The sequence below is a fragment of the Trachemys scripta genome, chromosome 1, assembly GCF_013100865.1.
Source record: "Trachemys scripta elegans isolate TJP31775 chromosome 1, CAS_Tse_1.0, whole genome shotgun sequence".
NCBI classification, from domain to species: Eukaryota; Metazoa; Chordata; order Testudines; family Emydidae; genus Trachemys; species Trachemys scripta.
In genome coordinates, this window is record NC_048298.1 from 334,044,935 (window position 1) to 334,066,564 (window position 21,630).

The 21,630-nt window shown below is 41.7% G+C and overlaps 1 protein-coding gene across 6 annotated transcripts in view; it reads right to left on the reverse strand.

The window, feature by feature from the left end:
• Nucleotides 1–8,468: 8,468 nt before the first annotated feature.
• The window catches only part of FCHSD2 (FCH and double SH3 domains 2), a 246,548-nt gene continuing 233,386 nt past the window's right edge, over nt 8,469–21,630 (reverse strand). For all 6 annotated transcript variants that reach the window (XM_034759167.1, XM_034759165.1, XM_034759164.1 and 3 more), the window contains 7 exons: nt 17,993–18,127; nt 17,196–17,279; nt 16,882–17,059; nt 16,351–16,571; nt 12,258–12,381; nt 12,023–12,105; nt 8,469–10,707 (listed from right to left, as the gene is read on the reverse strand). In XM_034759167.1, the coding sequence (XP_034615058.1) occupies nt 10,627–10,707; nt 12,023–12,105; nt 12,258–12,381; nt 16,351–16,571; nt 16,882–17,059; nt 17,196–17,279; nt 17,993–18,127 (906 nt within the window). In that variant the 3' untranslated portion in view covers nt 8,469–10,626. The remainder of the gene's footprint in view (nt 10,708–12,022; nt 12,106–12,257; nt 12,382–16,350; nt 16,572–16,881; nt 17,060–17,195; nt 17,280–17,992; nt 18,128–21,630) is intronic.

The window sequence follows — 21,630 nt, forward strand, 5'->3', positions numbered from 1 at the left end:
TCTGGGACAGTTCCTCAGATTTGTCACCTAAAAAGAATGGCTCAGGTTTGGGAATCTCCCTCACATCCTCAGCCGTGAAGATCGATGCAACCCTCCCCTCACTTCTCTCTTCACAGGATCTCAACATTTCTACAAAGAGAAAAGTGACAATAGGACAGAACCTTTCTCTACCTCCACTGCTCCCTTCCTCCTCCCCTGACACAGAAGTGTCTTGTTTCCTATCCTCTGTTAACCCCACCACTTGTCCCAGTGACTGTGTCCCACCTCCTGATCTCCCTCATGCCCACTTTCATCCCCTCCCTTACTCGGTGTTTGTACAGTGCCTAGCACGATGGGAGCCTGGTCCAGGACTCAGGCTCCTAGACACTGTAGTAATACACAAAAAGAACAGGAGGACTTGTGGCACCTTAGAGACTAACAAATTTATTAGAGCATAAGCTTTCGTGGGCTACTGCCCACTTCTTCGGATACAAATATTAAAGGCCCAGTAGGGAGAAGTGAGCATCTCTGGATTAGCAGAGTTATTTTCCTGGAATGCCATGACGGGGCCCCATTGATTTGTGGGAAGGTGGTTTGCTCCAGGGCTGAATTTGACCCACTTTGCAGGATTCAGTTGAACACAAAAACAGTAAGTACCAGCTGTGCCATGGGATTTACATCTGCAGTGAGTGTCCCTTCTGCAAGTAGAGCTGGAGATTCTTTCAGTGAACACGGGACAAGAGAGCAGCCGTTACAACAGATGAAACTAATTACCATGAAAACAGAACCATCCTTCATACTGATCATTCTTGTAACGACATTTTTTAAAAATGTGCAGTTTTTCTGTAGCACTCCAGGCTGGAATGTAAATAATTTCACACTGGGATAGGGTTTCTCTCCCTGGCTATCTAACCAGCTCTGATTATTTATGGATTTACCCTTGCAACACCCCTGGGAGGTGTTGGCCCCATTTTACAGACAGGGAAATGAGGCAGAGAGAGAGAGAGAGAGAGAGAGAGAGAGAGGAAGTTACTCACCCAACAGGTCAATGGCAGAGCTGGAAGTTAAACTCAGGTCTCCTGAGTCTCAGTCCAGTGCTTTAACCACAAGGCCATCCTTCCTCTGACCAGTCGCATCCATTTGTTTACCTTACAGCGTGATGTGTGTCCTGGCGCTGTGATAGCACCGCCCCATTTATTTTGCATTGCCAGTCAGAGCCCTGCAGTGGGACCGGGACCCACGGGGCCTGCAGGACCTGCTGCCATAGTAGGTGGGCCCTATTGCCAGTTACAATTTAAAGAGATGTATATATTTAAAATAAAACTGAATTATTCCTTAGCCACCTGGAGCTTTGAAATATCCAGTTAATCTCCGTATCCCTCTCGCTGTGAATTCTGAAAACACAGCACAAGAACAGCGTGTTCTAATGTAAAGGGTTATTCATTGGGCTTAAATACTGTCTCGTACTAACGGGACTGGAGCCGGTTGCTGGTTCAGATCTGGGCCTCTTCATTCATGGCAGAAGATTACCATCAGCCAGTGGCTTTTCAGTGCTCTTGTGTGCAAAACGTAATGGCGAGCCAAGTTTAACTACCAACATCCATGGCATGACTGGGCCTAACTGGCACACTTACTGGCAACCTCAGAACAGAGACCAAGGATTGAATGGGGCATGCAGAAAGAACGGCCTTAGAGACGGTCTCTCTTCAGGTCAGGTGTGGGAAGTTTGCTCTACCCCTTGCCTTCTGCGGTATCTGCTCTGGGGATTAACAAGCTTCTCCAACCTTCAGTGCTGTTGAGACTTCTCCCAAACCTCGTCTGAGGGAGAGATGTACCCCAGTACTTCTGAGCTCCCATCCCCCAGGCGAGCTCCAACTGCTGTTTCCCGTTCCAGCCAAACCAGTTCTCGTCTGGCTGCCCAAATTCTTTGTTTTCTTTAGACTGAAAGTGAGGTACAAAAAAAGGAAATCTTGTTTATGTGCTTTCGCCTTATAGCACCTCTTGTTCTTTATCGCACCGCCCAACGCCATACCCGCCCTGAGGAGGAAATGCCGGTTTAGATATTCACACAGTGACATTTAGCATGGTGGGTGAAGTGATCAGAGCATCCAAAGCCTTTTGTTAGGCCTGTCCAGCGCTTGGCCTCTCTGCAGAGGCCGTCAAGCGAAGTGATGGTTTCTGGGACTTGGACGCTTGTTCGATAAGAAACTGGGCAGAGAGCACCAGCCCTGTTCTCTCTCCTGTGTACCCTTCATCTCTTAGCTGTGAAATCTGTTAGACGGTGGAATCATTTTCTAAACAAAGTGGCGGAAGCCCTATTGCTTGACACAGTTAAGACTGGCTAGAGTAGTGGGAAATACATTGTAGGGAACAATCCTGAAACGGGAAGGGAAAAATGGGTCTGTGGATAAATTTTACACAGGCTACCAATGCAATCAGATTGAAAAGACTTCCATTCACTAATGACTTGGGCCACATTTGAACTCGTAACCTAGAAGGAAAAAGTTCCATAGTCCATTAGCAAACCCTGGGGCAATCATAGAATCATAGGGTTGGAAGGGACCTCAGGCGGTCATCTAGTCCAACCCCCTGCTCAAAGCAGGACCAATCCCCAGACAGATTTTTACCCCTGTTCCCTAAATGGCCCCCTCAAGGATTGAGCTCACAACCCTGGGTTTAGTAGGCCAATGCTCAAACCACTGAGCTATCCCTCCCCGTCCCATTGGTGTGGCTTTTCTGATAAAAATAATCTATGATGTATTTACCCAGTATATACAGTGCCAAGTGTGTACATGACCCTTCAGAGACAATTGAGGGACACAGTGCCTGCCCAGAAGAGCATGCATGCTGCAGTCCTGATCCCACAGTCAGACCTCTGAGCCTGCAGGGAGTCCACATTGACCTATCCAAACAGCTAGCAAGGGGATGACTTCCTCACCTGTCACTTGCAGGAGGTTATTTAAGAGAGGTCGAACAGCTGGAGCTCAGCTGAAGCACCCCTGTAAACCAGAGACATCACTGGGGAAAGCTCAATCCAGTTTTACTTCAGTAAGGTTTCTGGGTCCATTTAAAAACCTCTTCTTTAAAGAAATAAGCTCAGAGGAAGGAGGAGGGAATGGGATAAGAATCTAAATCAATCACGGATCAGCTCACTTCTCTCTTGTTCAGGTCATGATCTCATTAGATCTCATACACAAAGCAGGGTCAAACTGTAGCACTTAGATGAAAAACCTCCCAGGAAAATCCAGGGTTCTGCATGCAAGAAGTAATCCTAAGAAATACTCTTTTCTCTGAGACTGAGCCGCACTGATTTTATGCTCCAGAGTGGCGTTAGGGGGCGCTGTACTGCTAGACATTGCAACACTCATAAGAGACAAAACCAAGGCCCATACTGCTACCGATCATTAAGATCCCAGAGCATTTTTGTCAGCGTTATCCCTCTGGGATTTTGGCCAATTTTCAATGACAGCATGGGTCCCCCAAAGCCCCTGCAGCTTCAACTGCAGACAGCATTCTTCACTTTCTGTACTAACCTGCTGGTGTAGTGCAAGTGCTGTGTACTGTCAAACACCTGTGTTGCACCCCAGGAGATGCATGTCAATGGTGGGCTATTGTACTCACACAGAGTGACCACTGCCATTTCATTTCCCGGTAGTACTGTGAAAAGAGAGATGTGGCTGTTCACTGCAGATGCCAGTTGTCTATTCCAATCCAGCTCTGGTAATTGAAAACGGCAGATTTTACTTACCTGCTTCAGAGCTGGAATCTCTGCAGCGCTTTTATCTTCTGGTAAAAATGACCTTCACTTCTGCAATGCAGAGGCTCACTCACTCCCGTGAACCTTCAATCAGGTTTGTAATACTCGAGCCGCCTGGGTAATGCTTTGAGGATGAAGCTACTTGCAATACTAAGCACGTCAACATTTTTCTAGCTGAATCTGCTTTAGTGGCTCATTTGTGGCCCTGAATTCAGGTTGGTTTAAAAAAACAAAAAAAACAAACTCCAATCAATCTTTCTGCAACCTCCTTGCTCATCCCAGACTAAGGACAAAACATCTTCCCTGCCCCTCCCAGCTGAGTGGAGGGGAGCGGACACATGGGGCTAGCTGGGGGGCATGGAAGAGCAGAAACACAGCTAGCCAGGGGCACAAAAGTGGGGGAAGAGCATGCTCCCTCTGTCCCTGCAGTAGTCTTTCTGCAGGAAGCCAGACCTGCAGATGAGGAGGGGGTGAAGTCCTGGGGCTGACATTCTGCACAGCATCTTCTCTCCCAAGCTTGCTAGCACCTCAGTTAAGTCATCATCATGTCACACAGATTCCCCTTGGTGCTGAGTAAGGGCCTCCATATGTGGATAGCCTTGGCTTCCAACACACCCACCGAGAACTGCAGGCCAGCCCACCCCCTGCCTCTGATGTGGGGAACACCCCCCCCATCCATCCAATCATAGAATATCAGGGTTGGAAGGGACCTCAGGAGGTCATCTAGTCCAACCCCCTGCTCAAAGCAGGACCAATCCTCAACTAAATCATCCCAGCCAGGGCTTTGTTAAGCCTGATCTTAAAAACCTCTAAGGAAGGAGATTCCACCACCTCCCTAGGTAACCCATTCGAGTGCTTCATCACCACCCTCCTAGTGAAAAAGTTTTTCCTAATATCCAACCTATACCTTCCCCACTGCAACTTGAGACCATTACTCCTTGTTCTGTCATCTGCCACCACTGAGAACAGCCGAGCTCCATCCTCTTTGGAACCCCCCTTCAGGTAGTTGAAGGCTGCTATCAAATCCCCCCTCATTCTTCTCTTCTGCAGACTAAACAATCCCGGTTCCCTCAGCCTCTCCTCATAAGTCATGTGCTCCAGACCCCTAATCATTTTTGTTGTCCTCTGCTGGACTCTTTCCAATTTTTCCAATGACTGCGGTGTGCCCTGAAACAGCAGCTGCTTCCCACCTTCATTTTAGAGAAGTTGCAATTCACTCTGTAAAGCACTTTGGGACGAAGAGATCTGTTTGAATGTAAATTGTTGTTACCAATTAAATACATTATCAAAAAATTCAGTGTGCAAACAATCCTATTCACAAAGCGAAAGCTCTTGAGAAATATGCCTGTCTTGGGGAGAATGAGAGGAAATGAGGACTAAAGAAGGGAGATTTTATTTAGAAGTTACTGTTCGCAAAGTCAATTAAAAATAATTGTTTTTTGTATTATGCTAATTCCTATGGTTCCAGGTCATGGATCAAGGACCGTTGTGCCAGGCACTGCACAAACACAGAACACAAAGAACTTGCACTCTGAGTAGTAAGATGAGATGCAAGGTGGCTGCATACAGATGGTGGAGTGCAAGGTAGAAATGACACACCAGTCAGCACAACAGGCACTGGTCACAGCACACCGGCTGCCGAACTTCTGTTAAGTTTTTTTGTATGCATCATGACAGAGGAGAGCTTTGAGGAGGGACTTGAAGGACCATGATGTGGCTTTGCAGATGTTCGGGGGAAGCTCCTTCCAGACATGAAGAGGCAGCACAAGACTAAGCATCAAGGTGCTGATTCAAAATGGAACAAAAGGGGCGATTGAGGCAGGCATCATTGGTGGAGTGGAGTCAGGAATTGACAACTTAATAGCACCCAAGAGATGACAGGCCGTGCAAAGGGGCCTTAAAAGCAAAGGTGAGTAGTTTGTGTTTGATACAGTGGGAAAGGGGGAGCCAATGGAGAGATGGAAAGGGAGGGTGACGTGACCAATGAAATGATCTTTGCAGCAGTGTTTTGAATGGGTGTTAAGCGGGGCACGATGGGCCTTGTCAAGGCCTGAGGAGGGGGAGGCTGCCATGGTTGAAAGGCCTGGATATGAGTATTAGCTGTGTGGACAGAGAAGAAAGGCCAGATCTTCAATATTTAAACATTTATATTGCAGCAGTGCCTAGAGACCACCCACATCAGAGCTCCATGGTACTAGGTGCTGTGCAATCCCAGCAAACGACTGTCCAACCGTTGCTGTCAAAGAGCTTTAAAAAGTCAAGAATCAAATCAAAACGTGGTTTTCTTTGTATAATTTAGTGCCCAATGCAACAAGGGTGCCATCTTTGAGAACAGTTGTACTTAGCAAAGCAAGACACTTGGGATGGCTTCTTAGTGCCATCAGAAATCATCACCAAGACTATCGGCATCCTGGCTAGCCAGGATGGGCAGGGATGCAAGCCCATACTCTCAGTGTCCCTAGCCCCTCTGTTTAACAGAAGCTGGGGGTGCGTGATTGGGAATGGTAAGGTGATGGATCACTCAATGATTACCTGTTCTGGTCATTCCCTCTGAAGCACCTGGCATTGGCCACTGTTGGAAGCCAGGATACTGGGCTAGATGGACCTTTGGTCTGACCCAGTATGGCTGTTCTTATGGCATGGAGAAATCCAAAAGATGAGGATAGGGCTGTGATAGAGAGGGAATTCATACTGTTCACACAAACATATACACCATGTCATTCTATTACAGGACAAATGTATTTGACAATAGTTATAACACTTTCTCTCCCAATAAAGGACACCCAGCAATCATTTTAACAGAATTTTTTTTTACTGACTCACCACTCTTGGTACATGAATACTCTTTCAGAAGCTTGAAAGTAAACATAACGTTTCTTAGCAGTTTTGTTCTTCGACACTTGGCAAATTCCTGATTTCTCCCACTATGTGTCTTATGGAACGAGCACCAACTGAGCAAAGAATTGGAGGGTCCTGTGGCACCTTTGAGACTAACAGAAGTATTGGGAGCATAAGCTTTCGTGGGTAAGAACCTCACTTCTTCAGATGCAAGTAATGGAAATCTCCAGAGGCAGGTATAAATCACTGTGGAGATAACAAGGTTAGAACTCTACTGGCCATCACCTACAGTCCTCAGCTTAAACCTCTCCAATGCATCAGTGATCTACAACCCATCCTGGACAATGATCCCTCACTTTCACAGACCTTGGGAGGCAGGTCAGTCCTCACCCACAGACAACCTGCCAACCTTAAGCATATTCTCACCAGCAACCACACACCGCACCATAACAACTCTAACTCAGGAACCAACCCATGCAACAAACCTCGATGCCAACTCTGCCCACATATCTACACCAGCAACACCATCACAGGACCTAACCAGATCAGCTACAACATCACCGGCTCATTCACCTGCATGTCCACCAATGTTATATATGCCATCATATGCCAGCAATGCCCCTCTGCTATGTACATTGGCCAAACTGGACAGTCACTATGCAAGAGGATAAATGGACACAAGTCAGATATCAGGAATGGCAATATACAAAAACCTGTAGGAGAACACTTCAACCTCCCTGGCCACACAATAGCAGATGTAAAGGTAGCCATCTTACAGCAAAAAAACTTCAGGACCAGACTCCAAAGAGAAACTGCTGAGCTCCAGTTCATTTGCAAATTTGACACCATCAGATCAGGATTAAACAAAGACTGTGAATGGCTATCCAACTACAGAAACAGTTTCTCCTCCCTTGGTGTTCACACCTCAACTGCTAGCAGAGCACCTCACCCTCCCTGATTGAACTAACCTCGTTATCTCCACACTGATTTATACCTGCCTCTGGAGATTTCCATTACTTGCATCTGAAGAAGTGAGGTTCTTACCCACGAAAGCTTATGCTCCCAATACTTCTGTTAGTCTCAAAGGTGCCACAGGACCCTCTGTTGCTTTTTACAGATTCAGACTAACACGGCTACCCCTCTGATACTTGAGCAAAGAATTGTTCACCTGCTTATTTATCTAAAGGATCAGTGATGTCAGCAGAGTTCTGGGATCAACAGCCTAGTCTTGGCAAAGTGCTCAATACCTGATGGGAATGGTGCCAGAATTTGTTAGTTGACAGGTGAACTGAAAGACATGTTACTTGCTAAGATCCGGGTCCAATGTTTCACCTGCAACAGTTGATGTTATCACTAATGCCCAGGGCTGGAAGGAGCAGCATTCTTTATGCTGCTTTAGGAACTAGTGATGCTATCAAGTGGGGCAGGGGTAAAAAGCCCAGGTATCAGGGCTTAGCAAGTACGAATGGGAAGGGAAGGGCTGATTTTTAATTGTTTTGGGCCAAGTCTGGCCAGAAGCATGGCTATGCTTGAAGGCCTTGATTCACCAAAGCACTTGAAGTTACACATGTGCCTAAATCCATCCCTATTTAGCAAAGCACTTAAGCATTCTTAAGTCCCTATGAAGTCATTTAACTTTGAGCTTGTATGTTCTGCTGAACAGAGATGGATTTAAGCACACATGCAAGTGCTTTGCTGAACCAGGACTTAAATGTCTTGGTAGGAGAGATTAAAAATAAACCAAGAAACAAAATAATCCCTTGCATCAGAAGATGTTTCCCAACATATCATCAGTGAAATTTTGCTCTCAGTTACTGGCATAAATCTGGAGTAAATCTTCTGGATGAGTTTGCCATTTTTGCAACAGTCCTGTGTACCAAGAAACACACATGGGTTTAATTTCACTTTTTTATTATTCAACATTTTATACATAATAAATACAAACTTTTTACAGCCAATATAAAGAAAGCATTTGCACCTATGCTTTCAGTGTATTGACACTGTACACGGTGATGCGTCGAATACATGCCCTGTATGAAGAAGTCATAGTTAAAAAGGAGGCATATTTTTACAACTTTTCTTATTTTTTTTTTAAATAAAAGTAGCAGCTCTTACAGAAAATATTTTAAAATACAACTAAAGATATTTAATATAACACTTTCTGAATTTTGAAAGTCCGGGTACGAAGGACAGAAAAACTGGCCAAGAAAACTGAACATTAACATTATGGCAGTACTTGCTTTTCTTCTGCATCTTGAAGCTTTTAAAATTTTTGCCAACAGTTAAATCTTTTAAAAAACTTTTTTTTTTAAACTTAAGAATAAGTTTGATAAACACATAAAAAGACCTCAAACAGATCAACAGGACGAGAGATGCAAAAGAATGAAAAACATGGAAAAGAATCTTCAACGGAGAGTCATAGATTTCATGACTGACCGATGACATTTTTCTTCAAACAGCTCCACTCTAAGTTAACATCCCACTGGGAGAAGAGATTGGCAAATACTAATGTTTCAGACACCCAGCTTGGATTGTGATTTACAAGTATGTGCAAAGTTTATGATAAAATGTTGTAAAATGATTTCGTAAATGCAGCCTCAAAAACAAAACAAAAAAAAGCCCTTGTAAGTTAACTAAATGTAGACACTTAATTTACTGGCTTAGGAAAAATATGAACACACAAAAGTGCATTCAGTATAACCCATATAATAGCTCTTAAATGTTTTGTAGGTGGTTTTTCCATGAAGCTTTGACCCTCTGGGTATTGCTATTTTCAGAACAGTTTAATGATCATATTTAGAGAAACAACCATTTTCCCCTGGGATGAAGGATTCCCCTCCTCTCTTTACCCATTTTTATTCATGTTACAACACAAAATACCCCCACTTTTCTAAAATATCAACAGTTCCTTTCTATAGAGAAATCTGGTGGAAAATTACCCTTGAAGTCCTTATACTCCCTATATCTTGCATAAAAGTAATGTGAGTTCTTAATCTCCTCTACTCCTTTCACCCCTAAAGATGGTTTCTGAAGGACTGGAGTAGACCACGGATTTCCTGGTTCTCTGGTCTTGGCTAGTGAATGGGCTTTGCATGGAGAAATACAATGGGACTATCCAAAGCGGACACTAAATAATGCATGTAAGTATTCTGAATGACACTTCTAACTCTAGCCAGATGTTTTGATGGCAAAGATATACTGATAATGCTGATAATAAAGTACACGGCACTAACTGGGATAAAAGTTACCCACCTACTAAAAAAAAAATCTGCTAAGAAAAAAATGAACCTCAATTTCCAGATCTAGACAAAATGTCACTTTTCTACTGGTTGGTTTATGCTATAGAACAAGATGTTGCTACTAATTCAGCACCTCCTTATTAGATACTCTATTACTAAATGAACTGCATAAATATTAATACAAAGAATATTTTGTTGTTTTTTAATTACCGAAGAGGTGTGCATTAATGCAATTAACGCCATATGATCTGCAGCACTTTTCCTGATCTGTAAGATTATTTTCCTTTTTTTTCCTTCTTTGAGGGGATGAAAGAGGAGCCAGCCTCATCTTAAACCTATTCTTTTGTTCCCTTTTTTATTCCATAAAATCTGATTACTATTTAATCAGACACATAATGCTAGTTGAATTGAAAATCTTTAACACATTCCTACAGCAACAGTAATATACTGTACTAATGCACATGGTATAAGTATGCTATGACTAAGTTGCATGAACGAGGCTCTCTCCTAGACCTCCATATAAAAACTGACCATCTTTAGCCAAAAGAGAAACCCGCTCCAACGCATTCCTCTGCTCACCATTTGGCCCATCTTGGTTTGTGCTAAGGGAGGAAGGATGATGTATATAAAAACAAAAAAGGCACAAAATATTCATGACTGAGGGAAGGAATCCACCATGTCACTGTCACCTATAATCCTCCCCACTTCGTGCTCTATGAAAAGTCTTCATCATGCAAAGGTGCCTAAAAACAAGATTGACCAAACACCACATTTGGCCTTGATTGTAGCACTACTACTTCACTAGTCCAATCATTATACCAGAGTAATTTCCACATCTTCTATCTTCTCCGTCGTCCTGCGATGGTGTGTTGGGGGAGGAGGAGCGGCTCGTACCTGAAATGAGCAACACACACCCGTAACTACCAGAAGATGTATTGTGAAGTTTCGTAAGGTGGGTGAGGTAATATCTTTTATTGAATCAACTTCTGGGACCAACACGGCTACAACACGATATACGTGAAGTTCCACGGCTTCTACAGACTAAAACCAGAAACACTGGGCCAGACTCTCAAGCTGGTGCAAACAGGGGTACCTCTAGTCAAGTCAACGAGGCTACACTTATTTACACCAGCTGAGGATCTGGCCCATGCAATGAGGCCGTCACTGATATCGGTTCTAGAATTGTTAGGGAAATCTGACTGTCTAAACTTAACTGTGGCTTGATTTATAACTTTAAAATCCCCAAATCTCTTGATTTCAAAGTAATCCCAACAGATGCATTTTGAATTTTTCAGCTAATAAATTCCCTCCTTCCTCGTTTGGCAAAATCACTTTGTAGGTAGGCCAGACTTCTCAAAACTCATTAGATCTTAGTATTAGGAGCTCCTCATCAGAGGACCCATGGGAGGGGTTACAAATGAGCTTAACCCTGATGTAAAGGCGCCAACAGGACCACATGCTGAGACAGACTGCTGGCAAACTGATTTCTCTGCTAAACACTTTTTGTGGTTGGCAACACAAAATTTCTGAAAAACGTGTACAAAGTACAGGATCCAGCTGCTCCAACACCTATATTTTTCAGTCTTTGAATTCTATTATTTATATGTATTGCACTAATATACACAGACATGATTACTACTCACAGAGTACTAGCTATGTAAAAATGGAAACAATCCTCCAAAGCTTGAAGTAGCAATGCAAGATTAAAACTAGCACCTATTATTTTTTATTATTGTAGACCTGACAACCTCCTCTGATTTTGGTTTTCACGATTCAAAATTTAGGTGTTTAGGAAGGTAAATATCAACACCTAGATTAGATAGAAAGTGAATTATTAATAAGATCCAAGGTCATTGTTAAACACATAATGACCCATTGTGTAACTAGGTGCAGCTTTGTTTTATTGTGCTATTTACTTATCTAACTTCCTGTCATACACATCATGTAGCTTTTTGACACGTGTGTTCCACTCCACAACGTGTGAACAAGCCTTCCATAGGATATTTTTTTCTGGGGATAATATGTTTGCATATTTATTAACCTGACAGATAGGACTTATAATAGGATGTGAAGAATATGGTGGTCCAGATTCTCAGCTGGGGTATCAACATCGATATTTTGGAGCTATGCTGATTTGTATCTGCTGAGGGTCTGGCCCAGTTTATATAATATTACCACATCACTAAACCCAGCAACACTTGAAGCTTACAGGTCGCAGTTTGCCGTATGAGGTTTCAGGAGCAAGTCGTGGAGGCTGGGAGAATCCAGGAGAATCGGAGCCGAAACTATTTTCTGAAAGAGTGAACAATAAAAACCAAAGCATTGTGTGTGTGACTGAACCAGCTGAATATTGTGAAAAGAACGTGTTTCTACGGCAATCTGAAATGTTAATTTAAACAAACATTTGGATATAAAGTTTCTTGTACTAGCAAAAAATCTCTTACCGTTAGTTGATGGTGACCTGGGGAAGTACTGGGAGCCTCTCTTATCAGGACTATGGTAGGGACTAATCGGTGGCTGGTCATACAGTGGCAAGAGTGGAAGGGAATTGTGAGGCTTTGGGGATATCTGTGTGACAGAGGAAAAGAGATGCTGCAGAGATTCATTCTTCAGCAAGTTCAGTGAATACACAGGTATATACTCACTAACTGATACACTGGTATCCCAATTACTTTAATCTAGTGAGAAGTTGTATCTGTCAGATAAAAGTGCTTATCAGCTGTATTTGGGGAGAAGAGAGAGGATATAATATAGCGATTAAAAAAAGTGGTTATGCCGAGCAGATTTTTCCTCATTTCCCCAGCAGTTGTAATCTAGACAGGTTTTGTCTGAAGGTTGTTTTAAAAACATATCAGCCTGCTGAGCGCATCTCGCCAAATACACCTCCACAAAATAATGTTCATGATCATGAGTTTGATCATTGCTTGACAGCATGTAAGTCATTTAAATGCAGAGAGGAATAAAAAGTAGGAATAATGAAACTCACGCGTTTTACTGCAATATGGCATCAATAAGAAGTAGAAGTTAGTTTTCTATAGCATTTCTATAGCATTGTAAGTGCATGCGATGCTTTACAACAGGTAGTTATGCTAAACCCTACCACACATGGCTTATAATTTAAAAAAAACAGTGGACACATTGCAGTGAACAGACTGGCATGTGCCATTATTGCTGATAAGCTTCTAGCAACAGGTGAGGAGGAGATGGAGAAGAGGCGATGGGAGCTTTTAATATTGGGAGACTGTTCCAAGCATAAGGGGTGGTACAGAGGAAAGCATGATTTCATTATCCGTTTGTCTAGAAAGTATTACCGTTATCTTTTTAATCATTATCACAAGCTAGAAAAAAAAATTGCTTGTATAAAAACTGCAAGTCCTACCAAATTGCAACACAGCCTGTATTCTGACATTTTTATATCTGATTCTGCCAAGCTCTTGCATGGCTCAATCAGGAGAAATGAGTTGTACAATATTGTGGTTGTACATACAGTAACTCCTCACTTAAAGTCGTCCCGGTTAATGTTGTTTCATTGTTATGTTGCTGATCAATTAGGGAACATGCTCATTTAAAGTTGTGCAATGCTCCCTTCTAATGTTGTTTGGCAGCCGCCTGCTTTGTCCACTGCTTGCAGGAAGAGCAGCCCGTTGCAGCTAGCTAGTGGGGGCTTGGAACCAGGGTGGACCGGCAGCCCCCCGCTCCCCTAAGTTCCTGGTGTGGCACCCGTCCAGCAGGCTATCAATGCCGGCAATTCAGTTGTCCCTCCTCCCACTCCCATGTGCTGCTCCTGCCCTCTGCCTTGGAGCTGCTCCTGGGAGCCTCCTGCTTGCTTGGTGGAGGGGGGAGAAGGGGAAGAAAGGGAGGCTAATATCAGGGTGTCCCCCTACCCCCCCACCTGCTCACCCTATCTCCAGAGAGCGGGGAGGGGGGCTCAGGATGAAGGAAGCTTGCAGGCAGCAGCTGCTGTCTCAACTTCCTGATCTAAAAAGGCAATGTACTTAGAGTGGGGTCAGCGTACTTAAAGGGGCAATGCGCATCTCTCTCTCTCTCTCACACATGGTGTGTGTCTCTGTCTGCCATTCTGTCTCCCCTCCCTCCATTCGTGCTGCCTTGTAGAGTGTGAGGCTACATTAATAACGTGTTGAACTAGAACTCAGCTGAGCCCTCAAGGGTTATCATTTAGCAGTAAGGCATTCCCTGGGAAATATCCCATCCTCTGACTCTACCACCGCAACCAAGCTTCACAATCATCATTGCTGGGTACAGTATTACATTGTTTGTTTAAAGCTTATACTGTGTGTGTGTGTGTGTGTGTGTGTGTGTGTGTATATATATATATATATATATACACACACAGAGAGAGAGAGAGAGAGAGAGAGAGAGAATGAATATATAGTCTTTTGTCTGGTGAAATTTTTTTCCCTGGAACCTAACCCTCCCCCTGCCCCCCATTTATATTAATTCTTATGGGGAAATTGGATTTGCTTAACATTGTTTCGCTTAAAGTCGCATTTTTCAGGAACATAACTACAATGTTAAGCAAGGAGTTACTGTATCTGACTCTAAGAGCATCCCTGTGCCAGAAGGCAAGAGGCTCCCAGGTATCTCTAGCTGTGAATTTAGGCTGGGTTGACCAACTCAGTGTACCCCAACTCACTATCGTTATAATCCGTATCTAAAAGGTGTCATGTGATATGTCACTGGAAAACTTATTAGTTTTGTCATACATCACTGATCATCAATATTCTTGCATTACAGATGTATGGACAATCGAAAAAGGATGATACAGATATGCTGCAACTATGACTAAACTGTGTTTAAACAAGGAATGTCAAGGGGAGTTGATAAACATTTTTTCCCCAGACAAAGGAATATGGTTCTGCCCGCCTGAATGTGTCTCCCATGTAAATTGAGCAAGGTGTGACCAAAGAAAGAACATTTGTATGCCAGGCAAACAAAGCCATCACAAGAGCAAGTGGGGAAAAAGTGATCACCTAATCTCAGCAGGGGATGGGGATTGCACTCCCAGGAAGCCTTTCTGCCTCTTGAAGCAGGGTCAATGAACTTTTAGAGATACACTTTTCAAAGGTTTACTGGACTATAAAGAGAGGGGCAGAGAACCCCTAAGTTATCCTTCATCTGAGCAGACAAGGAAAACCCCAGCCTTGGACCACGTGAGGCTCCTGACTCAGAGCTAGTCAGCCATTGCTGGAAAAAGAAGATTGGTGAGGAAACTACTTTGAAGAAAGACTGTGGAGTTTGTTATGATAGATCCTAGCCACTAGAAAGTGTATTTTTTACTTGTGTTTGTTTATATCCCTTTCTCTCTTTATCCCTTGTACTTGAAGTCGCTTAAAACATCTCTCTTTTTGTTTTACTTTTTATCTAAACAAACCCAGTGTGTTTTGATTGAACTGAAGTGATTGTTAACTCCAGTCAAGATAACAAACTGCTGTTTCTGTCTCATTAAGTTGGCAGCTGCTTTAAAATGTTCTGTGAATATACACTTGTAGGGGCTGTGCGTTGCAGAGACACATCTCGGAGGAATTCGGGGGCTGGAGTCCACTGACTGTTACCTGCTAGGCAAGGTTTGGGCTGGGAGAGCCCCGAGGAGTTTGCTGGCAAGGCAGACAAGTTGGTGTGTTGGGAGTTGTTGTCATACTGCGTAGCTGCAGCAAAGTTCCCACCTGCTGAGGCTGAGGGAGATACCCTGAGCTGTGAGACATGTGCTATCCCCAGCAGCTTGTCACAACTTATTTCTCATGTCAATTTGTATGGTCACTTCTCAAAGAAAAACAATAAAAAGCACTAGATAAATTACCCTCTGGTGAAGGCACTGAATTTTGATTTCTAGCAACACTGTTTTTGTAAATAAGAACGTGTTATTTATTATGATATAAATTGATTAAATACAATATCAAATTAGTGTATATTTTTAGATTGTAACATTGCACTAAGCTGAGGATGTACTTGTTAAAATCCTACAGCTGAATGTTTCGCCCTCTAAAACTTTGTGAAAGTATTGTACAGCTTTAGATATGAAAACATTAAGATATGATTGTCTGAGCTGATAATATTGTTTTTGCCAGGGTCTGGTTGATCTCTCGATCTGCTCCATAAATTAATTATAGGAAGGAGATTGAGAATTTCCTCCTTGGTTCATTTCCTTTCTCCTCTAACCATCCCTTTATTCTATGCACAAATCTCTTATGATTGCCACAATACATCAGTTGATGATTATTATATTGGGTCACACAATAAAGGAAAACAGTTACTTTTTTTTTCCTTTTTCTTTTCTCTTTCTTTTTTTTTTTTTTTTAAGGGAACGGAGAAGAGGTCCCTGCAGCCCTCTTCCTTTTTCCTTGCTTTGAATCCCATGTTCTTCTAGTAGCCACCACCCTCCAACAAAAAAGACACCTGGAGCTTGTCAAAGCTCTTCTCTAACTGGAGAGAAGAGGACACGATACAGAAATGCCTGGGTCTCCTGTGTGGCAATGTACAGTACTAGCAAACCAGGCCCAAGCTTCATTTTTCACATACCTGAATATCTCCAGTCCACTGAGTCTCTCCATTTTCTGAGGCTGTAAGTTCTTCCACTAACACAGATGGGAAAACCCCAACACGACCATTGAATTCCCCCTCCCAGAAGCCATCATCATCCTGGTTCTCCTTGTTCAAGATACGGATGATTGCTCCTTCTGGGAAGGACAGCTCATCATCTGTCTGGCTCTCATAATCATAAAGTGCTTTTACAAAACAGACTAGATTGGGAGATGAAAGAGATTATAATCAGAATGAGCTACATTTTTTTAAAATTCACAGTATACATCTTTGCTAAACTGAAAAGAACTTTAGTTTTACTTTAGTGTGACTAATGTTGACAATCACAGCCTTATGAGACATATCTAGACACATCTGATAGATTCCAGACATGGACACGGATACTAATGCGAACGGTTGCCCTCAGGTAAGGAGATACCTGCCTCAAACCCCGGGCATACCATTCATCTGGAGCAAGAGAACATTATCAAGAATAAAACTAACAGGCATGTTTTATTTATTAGTATTTACCGCTGGAGTCTCCATTTAGGCTTCCCGAGACTAGCTCAGCATCAGCTGAATTATTTGAGGTGTGTGACCGACTATCCAATGCCGCAAGCGATTGCAGCATACTCAACAGACTGTTGGAGGTTGGGAACTGCAGATACTTCTCTGGCACATAACCCACTTGGCCTGCTTTATTTCGCGCCTGTAAGTAAACCGGATGAAAATGTATCAAGTTTTTGCATACTGCTGTAAAAGACCATAATGAGAAACAAAAACAGATCTTCCAGTCCCCTTTCAAAATTCTATAAAGGAAGGAAAATGAGCAAGGAAAATTATACCTTTACCCAGTCTTCCATGTCTCCATCTTCAATCACTTCCAATACCTCATGTTCCTCAATGGTCAGTTCATCTGGCTGAGAAGCCTGGAATGTACAAAGGTCATATAAGAAATGAAGAACATTACTTGCCAGGTATGTGCCCGTCACGGAAACCAGAAATTTAAAGGGAAACTGTCATCTTCAATATTTTTTACACTAACTTAAAAAAATATATAAAGTTTTGATACAGTCCCCTATAAATTGTATGTCCTGGATTGTTTTTTTTTTAAAAACCCTTTGAAAACATTTTAATAAGGGTTTTTCTATTCTCTTACTAATATTTATAAGTAAGTTTTTCAGTCAAGGAGAGCAAGTGTGTCCAAGAACACTACCATCTACTGTGCTCATGCCTATTTAATTCTGTAAAATTTATTACTAAAATGATTAGTGATTCATTGGTACAAAAGACACCATGTGAAAGACGGCATATACGTGTAACGTTAAGCATGTGATAGGCCCAATGAAGTTAATGGGACTACCCGCACACTTAAAGTTAGACGTGTCTAAGTACCTTGCTGAACTGGAGCCTACATGTGGTTAACAACTTAATAAACTTTTAGCAAGTTTATAAACTTTTACAATAATAAATTTATAGCATTACTATAACTTTACACATTTAATGTATATTATTATTGGGCTAAATCTTGAGGTCCTTTTTTGGGCAAACTCCCACAGACATCATTATTATAAAGTTTATTATATGTTTCTGTGATAACTCACCTACTGATAAGAGTCTGAGATTTTTAAAAAATACAAACCTTATATGAATAAACGACTTTGCAGGTCAGGGGATAATTTCGTAGAGTTCCAGAAGGACTGGAACTACTATCATCAAAAACATCCATGCTGTCTTCAAATTCTTCCCCTTCCTCCCTTTCTGCATCAGCATTAAGCTATTAAGAGAAATTAATTTGTAACTGTATTGGATTATAAAAAGAAGATGAAAAAACAACCGTAAAATTAATGGTTTAGGTTCTATAGTAACTCCAGCCACTTGAAATTCTAGATTCCAAATCTGCTGGTGACTGAGTAGTGCTCCAATTTAAGTTTCTATCTTTGAAAAATGCCAAAGGAGAAATGCCACCACTAAAAATCAGTACACTTGTTCTCCAAATAACTTCAGGAAAGTAGTAATCCGTTTGAGCAAATATCCGGAAGCAAAGAATGCAAGTTATCAATTAACAGCATCTCTTAACTGAAGAGCAGGCACCTGTGTTTTAAACATACATTAAACCTTCACTGTAAGAATACTGCTGGATTGTAGGGCTCAAGTGTTTGGAAGAGAGTACAGTTATGTGGAGGTATTAAGGAAGTGACAAGTCCAAAGTACAGTAGCCATTCTTCAGATTACCATATAAAGTTTAATGGAGAAAGAATAATGTACTTTAGAACCACATTGTTAAAAGAACGATGAACCTAAATGAAGCTGCACTAAGAATGAAGTGCTAAAACTTAAAAAACAAAACCAAACAAAAACACCAGCTTTCCTTCAAGTGTATTGCTGACAAAGTAATTACTTCAGTTTTTCAGTACAGTTTATATGAAAAAAAGGTCCGTAGGGGAAGAAGAAGAATTAAAATAAAAAGTATTTATAAAAAGCTAAATAAAGGCAGAAGTGGGTAGGCTGGAAAAAACACAAGTTTCTGTAAACATAGTTTGAGCAGTGATGACACGCACTGTACTTTGGTTTTGTGCCTGGATTAAACACTGGATAAACATTCTACCTCATGAAAAAAAAAACAAAAAACACCACCTTTCAAAACCAAAGGCAACACTGCTAGATTTTACAATTCTTAAACTTTTTATTTATTCTTTTTAATTTGTTTAATTTAGTGAATTTTGTGCTCCTCATGAAAGCAAGAAGGCAGGCCGCACAGCACAGCCAGGTGTAGGGCAGACAGCTACTGTGCAGACTTCCCAAATCTGTTCTGCCAAAACACTTCAGGCCACACCTGCAACATCCTTGCTATTCTAGTCTTGGTCATTGCCTGAGCAGAATGACATAGGATGTGGGGATTTTGTGATACAGACTGATGTTTACGGCTTTGCCTGGGAGCAACCAACTCATTTTACCTCAGCCATATTTGAAGCTGGGTAGTGCACTAACTAAATCCACTGTACTAATTATTTTGACCGGATTATAGCTTTGTAATTCATATGAATTTAGACTGGTCTTTTCCACTGAAGTCCAGTTTGCATCCATTTCTGACTGAATGTTAACAGAGACTGCTGTAACAAAAAGTATTTAATATTCTATCTAGTTAACACATTGGCTTTTTAAATTTGACATTCCGTAGATTAAGGTAAAATTCAAGATCTTCACAGTTCCTACAAATGTCATTTGCTAAGCCTGGTCTCCCTCAAAGCAGCCACTGCTGAACCTGCAGCTGAGAGCCATATGAAACATCATGGAAAATAGCATATCCTGTTTAGAAATACTTGTTCATAAAACATCTGGTCCTGCTTTTCTAATATAAAGAAGAAAAATACATTTTAATGTTGACAGTGTGACTATTCAAAATCCCCTTGACTAGAATCTATTTGAAAAGTAGAGATATAGAACACAAAGAGGAGAAAACAACATTCAAGATACAGAAGCCCTAATGATTTGCTTTATATAGCCGTTCTTTCTTTACAAAAATCTGCTAATGAATGAAAATGTAAACACAGAACAAATATGTCAGCAGCAGGAACATCAAAGGCACACAAACTGAACACAACACAAGAATAAAATCAGATAAAAGAAAGTATCAGAGCATCATTTACATAATAGTATGTTAGATAATTTAATTATCTTGTCTCAACTATACACACACACACATACACACACACACATATATACACATTTGGGCAGATTTAGTGCTGGTGACTAAATTACTATCTAGAAGTCTTTTATTTATCCTCAGAACAGACAGAGCTCCATCAACAGCAGAAAAAGCTTTCACATCAATGCACCGCTATTCTGACTTGGATGAACAACTTCTAGGAGTGAGAGGAGTTGAGATTTCATACCCACTCACTCCTTTGACAGCTCTGCTGAAACTGCAAAGGTGTTCATCAGTGGCAACTGTGATGTGGGCACCTCTGGCTCAAGACCATTACACAGGGTGCGGAAAAACTATCACATGATAACGTGGGCTGAATTTGAACCTAAAAGGTGGAAGATACTATCCCATTACAATCATCCAAGCAATCACAGTTCCATGTTCACAGCTAACCGGCCATCTGGAAAGTACACTCATGGTTGTTTGTTTGTTGGTTTTTATTTTCTGGGTTTTTTTTTTTGTTTTTTTTTTTTAAAACTGCACACTACTTTTGATTATTATCCATCTCAGCGGAGTTGAGAGTCACGAGTGACTACCAAAACCAAGCATCATTCTCTTCCTCTTTCATAGGATAAACAGACTGCGTCATCCCAATTACATTAATACAGAACAGCAGTATCAAACCCATTTTCCAGGTGGCATTAAATCACAAAGTTATGACAAAAGCTTTGGCACCTAAGTAGAATAAATAATTTAGTATTCTGTCCCCAAATTGTGCATTTCTGCATTACACAACAAAGCCAGCCAGCTGGCTATGTGAGGTGACATTGATTCCTTAGGCTTTTTACACTACTGTATTTTTTTAGCCGGTTAAATAAAGATTGAGATATCAAGCTGTTTCAGCTACGCTATTTTTTTTTAATTTATAACTCATTAAAAGACAATTCATTGAGAGCTCTGGCGAACAAATGATCTCATAACAAGACGGGACACAAAGAACACAAACTTTGCTCAGCTATGCATGACAAAGCACAGGTAGAAGGTTGAAGTCTTAACATTAAAAACTGCCTGCTCCTAGGGAGTGAAGTGAAAGTGCATCTCGTTTGAAAAACAGAGCAGTAAATTTTTAAAACTGTAAGCAAAGTAATGTCTGTTTGTAACAGCTTTAAGAAATACCATCTATGGGCTGTCCTCATTTGGCCTGCCAAGGTCAATATAATCCTTTATACACAAGGGAGTGTGTATGTGTAAAGGGGGAAAATGGAAATTACATTTTATCCTCCCACGCTGTAGCATCTGCCAGCTTGCGAGGGACTGGCACTAGCTTTAGATGTGGAGCCAACTGTTTGTGTGTCTGATTGGATAGATGAAGGGTACTGGGAAGAATCCAGTTTCTGCAACAGGAAGCTGAAGGAGGTGGGGTAGAAGGAGAAGAAAGGGAAAAAATACAGTTAAACATAGCAATGTAGCTATTCTCATCTATTATAGCTTGAAAGGGCTTAAACCAAAACCCGGATGAGAACGCTCCTGTGCCTTGGGAAGTCTGAAACCTGGCACTGAATTTTGTGAGACTCAGGTCTCTAATTGTAAAACCACCCCTGGGAATGCCTGCCCCAGAGACAGAGTTGTGA